This window comes from Thamnophis sirtalis, unplaced genomic scaffold (genome assembly GCF_051295495.1).
Source record: "Thamnophis sirtalis isolate CommonGarterSnake01/CBP01778 unplaced genomic scaffold, rThaSir2_p1.2 scaffold_2, whole genome shotgun sequence".
Lineage (NCBI taxonomy): Eukaryota > Metazoa > Chordata > Lepidosauria > Squamata > Natricidae > Thamnophis > Thamnophis sirtalis.
Window position 1 is genome coordinate 121,756,234 of NW_028261382.1, and position 14,442 is coordinate 121,770,675.

General features: G+C 33.1%; 1 protein-coding gene across 2 annotated transcripts in view; it reads right to left on the bottom strand.

Annotated features, from left to right (window-relative positions):
* ZFPM2 (zinc finger protein, FOG family member 2) overlaps positions 1-14,442 on the bottom strand; it is a 326,347-nt gene that overhangs the window by 249,515 nt on the left and 62,390 nt on the right. The window contains exon 2 of one of the 2 annotated variants that reach the window (XM_087706783.1): positions 7,398-7,556. The exons of the other annotated variant lie outside the window; for it this stretch is intronic. Coding sequence (XP_087562909.1) covers positions 7,398-7,556 — 159 coding nt within the window. The remainder of the gene's footprint in view (positions 1-7,397; positions 7,557-14,442) is intronic. 2 annotated transcript variants of the gene reach the window in all.

A 14,442-nucleotide genomic window follows, 5' to 3' on the forward strand; every position in this document is an offset into this window, starting at 1 on the left:
TCCCGGTAGTTTTCTTGGCAATTTTTTTCAAGGGGTTATTTGCCATTGCCTTCTTCCTAAGACTGAGTGTGGCTTTTGGCTTTAACAAGGTCAGTGATGAGCTAGCTCCTTTGCTAAATTGGACAGTTCATTTTCTAAAAATTACTGCAAAAGCAATGAACAGATTGGATTCTGTTTTCATATTTGATAGCAGTGTTGTACAATAAAAAGCAACAATTTTCTGAAATGATTTATAACAGAACCTATTATTTACAGTTGTGATCCAGAATTGTTTCCAAATCAAGTTAGATTTTGTGTCATATTTACTTTTAAGATACAAAATTAAGTTAGACATTGAGGTATATCCAAGGGTTCACTAGCCATTCTTCTGTAGAAGCAATAATTTGTACTCCTCGACGTACAACTTAAATTGGGACTGGAAAATTCATTATTAATCAGTGGAGTTGTTAGGGGGATCATCACACAACAACACCTGATAGCCTCTTGATGACCCTTTTTGGCATCGTCCTTAAGCAAATCACCATAGTTGTTAAATGGCTGTGATTTGAAATCTTCCTCAGTGACTGTTGGAAGTTGGCTAGGATAAATGGTGATCGTGTAACCTCAGGATGCCTGTCACAAATGCAAGTCAGTTGTCAAGTTCCCCCAAGGATGCTGCAATTGTTGTATGGGCAACGAACTATTATAAATCAATTTGATCAGCACTATTGTAACTTCAGACGGTTGCTAAATGAATGGCTGTAAGTCATGGACTACCTGTAAGCATATATTTTTTTATAAAAGCATTCTTGCATCAATTATCATATACAGAGCTAATACCATATGCTTTGCAGGAATGTGAGGTTTGGGGCTATTTAATTGAAAAATAGCAGATTAGAAAGGAAATCCAACTTTTATTCTATTATTCTATTGTATTTGAAATTTTGGTACCTCTAAAATTTCTATGGTTCAGACCAAAATTATAAAATTCTTAATCCTGCTTTATACTAGGTTGACTACTGCTTTTTATATTTACTGTATATATTATTTGGATTCTAAAGACTGATATTTCAAAAATGATTTCATAAACTTAGTTATTTAATGTAGTTAATAAAATACAGAATTGAAAAATGTAACCTAATTCTACGATACTTATAAATTCCTTATCTACTTTACTTTTCTATTTTAGCATGTTTTTTTCTTCTTTTCCTTTTTTTCTCTTTCCTTTTCTTTTTTTTTAAAATCACTTGGTTAAAAATACAATACAAAAAAATAACAGAAGTTCCAATATTTGCCATGTTGCATTATTCAACTTACGCATTTCAGTTGCTTTATACTCTGTTTATGAGTGTGAGTCTGTGTGTGTGTGTGTGTGTGCGCGCATATGTATTGCGTGTGTGTTCATTCTTACACAAGACAACTACTGAAGTGTTTTTTTTTCCTTGACTGAGTATCACAGCAGCTGTTGGTTCCCCTATAATGTACTTTGCAATCACCTATATCTACAAAGTATTTTTTTTAACAATGAACAGTTCAGAGCTGACAGGTCTAGTTTCTTGTTCACAACTGCTTATCACAGCATAGATATCATATATGTTTTCCAGGTGCTTTCTATAGTTAGGATACCTTCACAGAAGCTGCTTGTGAAAGATAAGGTCATAAAAGAGATGAAAAATGTGTGAGCATCATACACTCATGGTTTTATCATCAGACGAGATAGCTTTCAGTAAGGACTTCCCAGTACAAACGGAAAGCTGCCTAAAAGACAGAGGGGGAAATGTAGAAAATTTGGATGAAGTTCAGGTGCGCACATATAAAAGTAAAGTGCCAGCAGTACCAAAAACAAAACCTGAATAAAAACTCTGCTTCCAAAATTCATAGTTACTGAAGATTCATTTTGTCATTTCATTGCAAGTTTAATATTGTATGTTTTGCACTCAGAGTTTTTGATAGAAGAATGAATGAATGAACGAATGATGGAAGAATGATAGAAGAATTTGGTAGAAGAACGCCCTTATAAATATGATCAGTCAGTCCATCAATATATCCATCAATAAATTATGAATCAACCTGAAGTAAAGCTTTCTCTATACCTCAATTATTTGGAACGTACTGCCTGCCTTAGCTGAGAAACCCTAATATCTTTGTAAACTTTCAAAAAGTTGTAAAACATACTTTTCATCAAGCTCCTAATGCTTTAACTGTCATTGCCTTTAATCTCTTGAGCTTTAATTCCGGATATTAATGCTTTATTCCAAACTGCTGACCTTAAATGATACTATATTCCATAAATAGAATATTACATTTTGGAGTTCAGAGGCAAGCCTTGTTTTTGCTGCTGGTTGCATGTCTACTATTTGTATAAACTGCACAAAATTACAAGGAATTTCAAAGATATAAAAACAGACAGAACATTCCTCCCCCCCTTTTTTTTCCTCCTTTTTACATCAGTCAATCAAAATATAAGCAAAATGTAATGGCTAACATCTAAGAAATGCTGAAGGTTATAGCTATATGTTTTTTGTTCCCTTTGCTACCATCTCTATCTAGAGTAGGTAAAAAAGTGTTTAAAAAGTAAAAAGCTTACAAAAGCAATAAAGACAATGTGTTAACAATTTTTTTAAAAAGAAACTGTGATTTAAAAATTCCACACTTCGTTCTTTATCCAGTTGCTTTGGTAGCTTTGACCTGAATAATCTAGGTTTCACACTGTGGTTCTATTCCAGATGTATAGTGTATAGAAGGATAGAAGACTCCAAATAAGATACTTTGCTTCAGTAGAGGTGAATATGCTACTGGAGAACTGTTCATATACAAATATAATTACAGCAAAAGAACATTAATGGTCAACAAATGCTCTAATTTAAGGTAAGGCTGGCTGGCTTTTGGCACAGGTTGCACAATGCACATCCTTGCTCTGTGTCATAAAATTATCAGAGGTACAGGAAGATAAGCACAATTTACAAAGTTCCCTGATGTTACTAAACTTCAGTAACATTATGTTAGGAAAGAACTGGCATAATTTAAAGCCTACAACCTTTATTTAATGGACAACCACATTCTTTTCCCATTTATCCTACAAAGTCATCCAACAAAACTTTCGAATATAAACTAGTTCTGCACTAAATTATGATATGCTAAGAGAAATCCCAGACATACTTCTTGGGCCCTAATATTTTCCACGTTTCTCAGCTTGAGAACTTAACTTTAATCTGCAATACATCTAGAGATAACCAGCTTGATAACGGTTCAGTTAATAATACAATATTCCCAGATACATTGCTTAGAGCTCTAGTATTATTCCAGCCTCCAGTTTGAGAAGTCTGACTATGCAACTTTAGTCTGCTGCATTTCTCCAACACATCTTCATGAAATTTTAGGCTGCTGGACTCCTGCATCTCATCTGGAGGTGATAAAATTGAATCAACATATATCACTTCAATGTGGCATTTTAAAATTTAATGTTTTTCAGTACGTTAGTTCTGCCTGCATTCTCTCGTAAATTCAATAAGTTGAAAATATGAAAATCTGCATTTAAATCAATATTTAAATGTGTTCTTTTAAGCCAGTGTCTTCTCAATATTTGCATTTATACATATACTGTGTTTCAAAATCCATATTCAATATTATATGACATATACTTTTTGAGACCAAAATTGTATTGAATATATAGAAGAACAAAACTTTACATGATATTATTTTCTATCTTTTTTAAATGTTTCATTTACAGTATATATGTTTCTTTTCTGAAACTCAACTTTGTCTCAACAGTTATGGACAAAAAGGGATGAAGGGGGAGGTAATCACAGGTTTTCTGCAACAATAATTTAGGTCCATTTTACTCCATGTTTTCATGCTTTTTTTCTCTTGACTGCTGTCTATCACTTAGTAATAGGTGCTTATTACTTACAAAGTGGGAATTTAAAAAATGCTTGTGACAAGCACTATGTTGCGTTTTATGTGAAATGCATAGTTTTCCAATTGCCAAACAGAAAAAGGAAAACCAATCATATCTCAAGGAATAGTGCTCAAAATTGAGATTATAATATAAATGTTTCGGAGTCACATGCCAATATTCAGAAATAATGTACATGAACATTAAAATTAATATAGAATTATTTCATAATTTCTATAGCAACAAAATGACAATTAATTGAGTTACAGTAACTGAAAGTTTTACATATACCATAAGTACCAGAATATAACCAATCCTTTGCATCAATTCATAATAATATATGCCAGGAAAGAAATATATCAACTGAATTCTTAAGCTAAGTATTCATAATGTCACTATTTAACACTCTGGATGATCTCTGTACAGACTACAAAAGGAAGGTTAAGTTTCTGTTGGATCTGCTAAACTGGGTTTCCATGTTAATTCTGTGAATTATATAATTATATAATAATTAGATGAATTATAATAAGATATATAGTGATATTTTCAGTAGCCAGCCTGCCTTCTTTACCCTCTCTCATAGTTACCTGTCTTAATCAAAGATGCTGAATAATTAACCAATTAAATCAGAAATTATTAAGTGATGGTGATAAACTGTACTTGAGCGCTGCCCACACTGATTGTCAATAGGTTCTCCAAACAAGCAACTTTCCCAAATTTCCATCAAACACAAAATACCTTCAACATGCAAGCAAGTACTCATGCTGAGCTATCTGGATCTTCGTTAATAAGGATCCGGGTAAGACTATGGCTTTTGATAAAGTTGTTGCCCTACTGAATCAAACTCCCATTCTACAGCTTCAGGAAAGCATTGTGAATCTTCTGTTATTGACATTCCTGAAACATTCATACACAACATAGAGACCAAAAGGTTTTTCTTCTGGAAATACTAAGCTGATCATTTTCTTTAGAGGACTCCTATACAATTATTTACAGACAAAAGGTTATCAAGCAATGGATAATTCTGCATGCATTCTTTGTACAATCTCTGTATGTATACTATATGAATAGTGTATTTGTAATGTCTGCTTGAACTAAAGTCAAGGAAGTGTTTTAATGAAATGGCGTAAATATCACTTATTTTAGATCAGATCATGACAACTAAGAGAGAAAGCTAACATGTTGCTTGGAATCCAGTAAGGTCATTAATGTATCTCTGACAGAAGTGGACTGATCAATACAGCATCTTTTCTATGAAATCCAGAGTGTATAATTAAAGATAATCCAAGAGAAAATTCCTTCACTTTTGTTTATAAAATTAGGCATCTGAAAGTGCTGATTTTTAAAATCATTTTCACAAATTACAAACAGTAACTTTGCTTTTTTTTATCCTATTGTTTTAAGAGATACTTCTCATCATACTTTATACACTATCTTTGTTTATTAAAAATTGCTGTGCCCTTCATTTTCTTTAAAACTCTTACATAAAGGCTCTGGGAAGAATTAAAAATAAATTTAAAAAAAGACTGTGTTAGCTTGAGAAAACATGAAGTATTTTCAGAGAATGATAATGTCAGTCCTAGGGGGGTTGTGGGGCTTGATGCCAAGCCAAGCTGGGGGCTGTTCAATCACCTCTATCACGGCTCTATCAGTGTCTACACTCCAGTCAAATCCAGAGAAAACAAGGAGTCAAAGATTCAGGTCAATAAGCTTATAGACGATTTGCACAAACAGTTCCTCCAGCAAGGTAAAAAACAAAGTCATATTGGCTTTTTTGGGAGGGTTTCTTTTTTCCCTTCCCTTTTGAACTCTTTGGGCTAAGCACGCCCTGAAAAACTCATCGCTATATGCAAGACATGCAAAGTATGGGACTTCTTAATCCTGCTAAGAAAAAAGGAGCAAAGTTATCATCCGTAAAGGCTTCCCCGTGGATCTCAAAATGATTACAGGTAGAACTGCCTTGTCTTAATTCTGCTTCTGGCTACTTAGCATTAGGAAAACACAAAAGATAGTCTTGAGGAGGTAGAAAATCATTACTGATTCAAAGCATCTTTTTTTTTAAAAAAAAATAACTTTTGACCTTTCTGATTATCTTAAATATACACAGACAAGACAGCAAATAAGTTGGCTGTATGAACAAAACATAAAAGCTGCAGAAAATATTTACACGTGGTCACATAAAATAAGAAAGTAGTGGATATAATAGGAACTTTTACAGTTTGCCAAAGATTTTGTTAGCATTAAAATGTCCCCAAAAAGGTACCTACCAATGCAGCAGGAAAGAGAAAAATGCTGAATCAAATAACAATGGGATCAGTGTAAATGACATCCTTAGTTAAATTCACTCAGCCCAGCTCCTGGAATCATCATCAACTTTATCTGACTTCAAGTTATTATTCATATCTAGACTCTTACCATATAGACACCCTGAATTCTTAAAATATACAATACCAAACTTGGGTTGGGCCCATCCATCCACCCTGGTGCTGTCCCATCCTATTTAAACGTGTTTTTGATTAAGCGAACATGCGCGGAAGGCACGGACTCACATTTTTGGTTCTGGACCAACTGGTTATTACATTATGTGATGTCCACCTCTGGTTCAGCCATCAATAGTAAAGGAATAAACAGGAAGAAATGTTGTAGATTAGCACTTGGTATAGCCATGAAGGCCATGGAAAAGATGATATCTCTTTATCTCAAAGATCAGAATCATGTAAACCATGGCATTTTCTGTGACACTTTGTGGGAGTGAAATTGAACTCTGAGCAAGAGAACAGAGACAATATTGACTCCTGTGAACTTTGGCGCTGATATAGACTGTTGAAAATATGGAAAGCCAAGAAATGAAACCATTGGATCATCTAAAAATCTGCCTAGTATTCCCACTCAAGACATAAAAGGACAAGGCTTCAATGATTCTACTTTGGACACATTATATGTAGACCTAGCTTTCTGGAAAAGGCTCTAATGCTGAGAAAAGGGGAAAGAAAGAGGAGAAGAGAATGCTGGAGGATTTGAAAGACCAGCATAGATATAGCTCATTAGGAAGAAATTCTATCTATGTGTCTGCTAGGAACTGAAAATGAATTGATGATGCATAATCAATCAATCAATCAATCAATCAATCAATCTAGCACCAAACAAGAGTCGCATTATAGCCTGTGGTTTCTCAAGCTGACATCAGAGATTACCTCAGTAGGCAGAAAAGTTGGTGTACAATTGTCAATAAAGCATTAAGACATAATTGCTATGAAAAAGGTTACTAAGAAGTGGCCTTATGTAACATATTGCTCTCCCAGAAAGATATATGCCTTATAATAGTGGTGTCAAACTGGCAGCATGCGCAGGCCACGCCCACCCCGGCTCCACAAAGGCAAAAAATAGGTCACGTGATGTGATCAACTTTGACATCCGTGGCCTATAGTGTCTAAGGAGTCACTGTAAATTTATAAGACAGTTCCAAAGAAAACAAAATCAATTTACATTATGTCTGAACCAAGAACTGCATAATACTGATTACCTTTATTACAAAAGTATTCCACATCTTCACAGTTCAGATTCCCAGACTCAAATTCTGCAGAAAAGTTTCCCTCCAGGGGAAAGTCTTCTTTGGAGATAATTTCATTTTCCTCAGATAGGCACTCTTCCTCTTCATCCTCAACAGCATCTTCAAGGGGGCCTTTAAAAAAACAAGAACACTGTACCAATACAGCAGCAAAAGCCATACCTAAAGATTTGATTTGGGATTCTGTATGTAGAAACAGGTGATCAACAAGAGAGGGGGGAGGGAGGGAGAGAGGGAGAGAATGAATGAATAAGAATTAAGATCAGAAGATTACCTTTCTTAAATTACAAATTGACAAAAAAATCTTCCTCACGAATATATATCAGGAGCACTTTCTTCTTATGCATGGCTTTACTATTCCCTGAAAAGTTTTTTCCTGTTCTTATTGTGTATATAAGCAGGAAAATATAGCAATAAGTCAGTTTGGTAACCTTTTCACCATGTGCAAGATATGCATAACAGAAAGGCAGAATTCAACTTGCTATTCTTATCTGATCCAAACAGTTTTGTGTCTGTCCCTTACATTGGTAAGCCTCCTATTACTATTCCTCTTTTCTCATCATTTACGAACTCTGGTTTGTTCCTTAAGGATTTTAGAGTCCCATCAATTGTTTTGGAGAGATTAGAATGCTAGAATTATCTCAGCCTATCTCAGGTTGTATTCCATGTCCATAGTGTCAGCTTCAGCACTATCAACCATGCTATTTTTGTGCACCATCTTGCTATTAAGTCTAACCAAATCTACACTCTACAGTACTAGAATTATCATTCATCTAAGTCCCAATAACGCCTTACTGTTCAGAGGCAAAACATAGTATTTATAAAAGTTATGTTAAACTACATTTTGAAATTAGTATGTTAATATCATTAAAATTATGTTTACTAAAATTTCATTAAAAGTATTTCCATTAAATAGTATTACAGTCTAAACAATATTATTTAAAAGTATTATATAAAAGTACTGATAAAAATATCATTTACCAATAAATAAGAAAAATCTTTTTATTAAAAATAGATTTTATCTAACTTCAAGCAGCAAAGCCAGGACTCATATTACATCTCAAAGGAACAACCACAATCTAGTTAACCATTTATTACTGTTTATTACATTTGAGTTATGTTAACTAGTTTATTCCAAGTTTTTAATCAGGCTGCTATAGCGAAGATATCCAAATTAAAAATAAATAGGCAGATAACCAATTTTTAAAAACACCGAATCAGTTGCAAAGTTTTGATGAATGCCTTATTGTTCACACCCGTTCATGTATTTATCTTGTTTATTAAGCAAAAAAAAATATTTTATCTCTACAGGAATAGCAAGAAAGTGTAAACAAATCAAAATAATAATATAATAAAAAATAAAACTATAGCTATATAAGAGCCAACAATAACACTATTTTAAATAACACATTATAAATGAATCTTAACCCTTTTTCGTAAGACCGAAAAAGAGGATATTGAGACAAACACAACATTAGAAGTATTACATTCAATGATTTCAAAGTGACCAACAAATAAAACTTCTATGAGCATTGATGTCCTTGAATTTCCACCTGATAAGGCTGGTTTATAATGAAATGGGATATTGTCTACAGATGCATTGTATCTTTTCTCAGACTTCCAAGTCCAGAAAACAAATAAAGCTAATTTAGGAAGCCTTTTTTTAAATTTTAAAACAATGTTAATGGTTTTAAAACCTCACTCAGAAAAAAAAATGGCTACTTTACAGAGACAGTGCATTAACATGCCAATGCATTCTAAAACACCTTTTCTGAATCATTTTAATACAGCCCAAACATATCCTTCAATAGATAAAATGAATAAAAGAATTTGAATGCAAAACAACTTACAGAAACAGGAAATTTGAACTCTACTAATGAGAAAACAGCCATATTCTCATGACCTTCAAATCGAGTCTTTTCCTATCCAAAACTCCTTTACTGAATTTTAAAAAATGCCAGCCATAATAAAAATGGAAAAAAAAACTTTTCATGTGCATAGGACATGAGTCAACATATATGAGCAAAGTAATGTTTATAACAAAGCTCTAAGTTTTATTAGCACATTTGTATATCAATTTGGGTTACAAAATTTGCCACTGTACCCCACAATCCCATTTTCCCCCAGCAATTCAGTGTCTCTCTTCATGTGAATTTATGTGATATTAGGTTTCGTGGGAACATAACCCAAATATAAACTGAGAAAAATCTATATACATTTTTAAACTAAGAGAACTTAGTCCCCTCTTTTCAATATTTATCTAAATTAACTGTGTATGCTACCATTCTCTTGCATCACATGACAGAACTTAGTCAGTAGCTTACCAAGGTTTAAAGCAGTATCAGTTACAGGAGCTACAATGCAATAAATAGAAAATGAATCTGCACCAAATTTACACCATATTTAAAACATAAATTATTACATTATGAACTTAAGAGAAAAGTAGACTTTCAATATAACAATTTGCATGCTCCTGATCATTTCAATTGTACCATCCCTCTATTTGGGGAATTATTGACAGGTTTTTTTTCATTACCAGTATTCCTAAAAATATATGCCATCAAAACAGTATTTGAAATTTCAAAAGGGAAGTTAAAAAAATTAATTCATCTCAGTCTCTAAATTGAATTCTGATAAATTAAATTCCTATTTTCAGATTTAGCTATGTAGTATTATATTACCTAAATTGTCCTACAAAAATGCAAAGCTGATCTATTATGAAATATTAAACATTCAAAGATGGAAGCCATCTGAATGAAACTATGGGTAATTGTGTGAATATAGCTCAAACAATCTAATTTTCAGCTATTGGATCTAGACAATGTATGCTATAGAGCTGTATGAATATTGTAATATAGACTTACTTTAGTATTCAACTATGATTACCCTCAGATTTAACTTCCATTTTTAATCAATGATGTATGATAAAAATTCTATATGGTTGCACCAGCCCTACAGAGCAACGTTCCCCTACTTATGTGGACTTCACCCTGTCACACTTTTCACAAAACCTGGCTCTTCCAACAGAACCTTGGATACAGTAATTATGACCTGTTCCTTAATATTAGACTTCTTTTTTTTAACCTACATATTGCAGTCTTCGTTGTGTTCTTCTCTGATGTGTTCTTCTTTTTTACATGATCATCATCATTTGTGAGTTTTATCTTTTGTTTTTCATTTTTTCCTTTAATGTTAATTGAGGCAACACACAAGTTCAATTAAATAAATACATAAAAAGTCTCATTCTACTACTGATTAGGTATAGAATAATTGAGTTGGAAGGGACCTTGGAAGTCTTATAGGCCAACCCGCTGCTTAGGCAGGAAATCCTACACCACTTCAGACAAATGGTTATCCAACATCTTCTTAAAAACTTCCAGTGTTGGATCATTCACAACTTCTGGAGGCAGATTGTTCCACTGATTAATTGTTCCGTCAGAAAATTTCTTTTTAGTTCTAATTATCTCTTCTTAATTAGTTTCAATCCATTGCTTTTTGTTCATTGCTTCTTGTCCGGCCCTCAGTTGCTTTGGCAAATGGCTTGACTCCCTCTTCTTTGTGAAGAGATATCCAACACTTGAGGTATCCAACACTGATATTATGTTTCCCTAGTCCGTCTTTTCATTAAACTAGACATTCCCAATCCCAGCAACTGCTCTTTATATGTTTTAGCTACCAGTCCCCTGATCATCTTTGTTCCTCTTCTCTGCACTCTTTCTAGAGGCTCAACATCTTTTTTACATCGTGGTGACCAAAACTGGATGCATTATTCCAAGTGTGGCCTTACCAACGCATTAGAAAGTGATATTAACACTTCACGTGATCTTGATTCTATCTCTCTGTTTATGCAGCCTAGAACTGTGTTGGCTTTTTTGTTGGATGCTGCAAACTGCTGGCTCATTTAAATGATTAAATATGAGCATAATTCAGGGCTTTTAATGAAGACCTATATAGAAGTTTTAGAATGATTTAATGTTAAAACCAAGTCATATCAAATATCATCTATCTATCTATCATCTATCTCTACCTATCCATCTTCCCTCTCTTCTCAAACTCTGTGTCAAATAATTTCAAGTCATTTTAGAGCCATTTGACAAGGATAAGAAGGGTATGGCACTGTTTTTGAAGACTGCAGATTCACACACACCTGATGTAATTGAGTTAATCCAGAAGACAAAAGCTATTTTTTCTTTGGCCGAAGAAAATGGAAAGTATTTTAAATGAACAAGTTTTTTTTTCCTGCAGCTGCTCACTTTTAACATTAGTTGCATCAGGGGATCTGTTGGAAGGAAACATTTTTATTAATTTTTTCCTTATCTGAGAGAAGAATGTTGTGCGAGGCTTTTTTTTTCATTTATGTTCCTTGCCTGCAGGTAGAAGACTAGAGAATCATATAGTACAATTTTTTTTCTTTTGATTAATTTCGTTCCATGTGTTATGTTATTTTTATATATAATTGATTTCAGGTTTTGCTCATAGCTGTGCATCTTTTTATATATCTTTGCCTACTGCTTTTCTTCAATCAAGGAAGTTGAAGGAAATTACCTGAATTTTACAAAGTTTATTAAAAAGAACTCTATGGGTATTTAAATTGAGTTTTGAAATGCTAATACAAGGAAGATATTAGAGAATTTTAACACAGGGTTCAATTTGACCTAAAAACTATTCAAGAAAAGGTCAAATTTTATTCAAATAATTTCTTTACAGTAAAAAAAAAATGAACCCTTTGATTTTATAAAAGTGGATTAACATTCATCATTGCTCAATCTTTTGGCACCTTGGTGCATGACAGAATTAACTAAGCTTGGGTATAAAGTTTTCAAAAGCCTTTAGATGTTTAAGTAGTTTAGAACTTTACAGTATTTTAATAATGTTCTTCCACTTGTCTTATTTAAGACATTTGAGTGAAATTTCCATTGAGGGGAGATATCTAATCCAATCCAACCCATCTTCTCCTCAGTAGAGGTTTTTTTTTTTTAATTTTTAATTATGGATATCAGGTGGTATTATCTCATATTTCTTATACAATATCAGGTACTATTGATGTCTTATAATGGTGAATGGCAGTTTTTGCAGGTAATGGATACTAACTTCAATGTGAACATAAAAATGAAATTAAGATTATTGTACCCTGATAACAATATTTTTACTATATGATATTATCACGTTATATGTTCTAAGTATGACTAACACATTGAGAACTTGCCTTGACTGAAAATATTTATCTGGAAATGATGGGAAATATTCACATTCTATCCCTATCACTACCTCTGGTTATTAGTAGGAGTACCATAAGTAAGTTTATCCCAGTTTAAGGAATCTTGATCAGGCCTTAATGAAGATACTTATGACTAGTTTACATATTTGATAACAGATTCTAGAGACTAACGAAGCATTTGTTGTAAAGTAAAACTGGATAAGGGCAAAATAAAGAATGCCCCATGTATCCATTCAATATCCTTAAAACACTGTACAAGTTACATATACTGAGCACTGCTATTAACAAGTTTTTGCCTATTCACATCTGTTATAAGAAATAAAAATAGGATGTAAGTAAAGCTTTGAAGCCTATAATAATACTCCAGTGTGTTTAGTGATTAACATACTTCTTACGATTAAGTGAACCTTGCATTAAGATCAGTGCAAGATCAAAGAAAACGAACACTAATTTCTTCCGGAAATTTTGCATCTCCTGTTTAAATATTCACTACTTTCTTTTCTTTCTTCAAAAGCCAGATTAATTTAGAATATCCATTCTACACACACACACACACACACACACACACACACACACACACACACACGTTACATGCTCCATCTCTATATCACAGAACCAATGTTTCTTACTGACACAGGAACAATATACTTAAATTTATAAATGTATATAATTCATATATACAAATGGAAATATAAATATTTAAAAGACTTACATCACCACCAAATACCATTACCAATATCTAATTATGCAAGTCAAGCTTGACATCTTGTTGTATTTAAGTCATACCCAATTGAAGCAGGCAAAGAATCCCACCAGTTTATTGAAGGAAAACCAAATATGGGTAGTCTTTTGGAATATGAATATTTAATCTATCTACAGGCAAAGAAAGAAAATATTCAAAACATCACTTTAGGATATGTTTTATATCACAGCAAATTACAGAGCCTATTCAACCTTCTCTAGGCTAAAGGCTATGCTAAGTGTGCCCAGATATTTTGATGGGAGACCACCAGAGATTGCTAGGGCTGTTTGCTAGAGTGGAAAGTCAGAAAAACATCACGGAAGAAGGCAACACCAAAAAGGTTTTTCTACCTTATTGCCAGGAAAACTATACAGAAAAAAGACTGAAATCTCCAAACATAAGCTTGACTTCACAGTTATTTTATAATCTTTCAATGTTATTTTTAGATTCACAGCAACTTGTTAACTCAAACATTAAAATCAAATCTTAAAAAAATTATACGACAATGGAAGTACAGTAAACTTAGAAAGCACAGTGATTTCATACTGGCCAGGAATTGTAGAGACTAGATTTGGCTCTGGATCTTATGGAAGATCATTAAAAACACACAAAATTACAATTTTGATTTAAAGAAAGTGTAGGATAGTTGTCTTTATATTAGATTTTTGTCAAATGTGTTGATTGACTTAAGTTTGGATTTGGTTCAGATGGCTTCTTCTCTTGCAAAGTGGTTATATAAGTCTGACATATCTGTTGGCCTCTGGTCATTTCTTATTTTGAAGTGTTTGAATCATCCTCTGACTATTTCATTTGTTCTCCTTAAGTATCTTCATAAACAAAACTGTTTTTAACCTCAGGGATATTTTGTGTAAACCTGTATGCCAGAGTTGCCTTATCAGTGAGCTGACTAGCATATAAATTTAATAAATAAATAAATAAATAAAATGTTGCATCCTAGGTTTCCCTGAAGGGCCATGAGTTCAATTCTAATTCTAGTTGCCTTATTCTGTGGACCTCTGTGGACTTCTGCCCTCTTATAA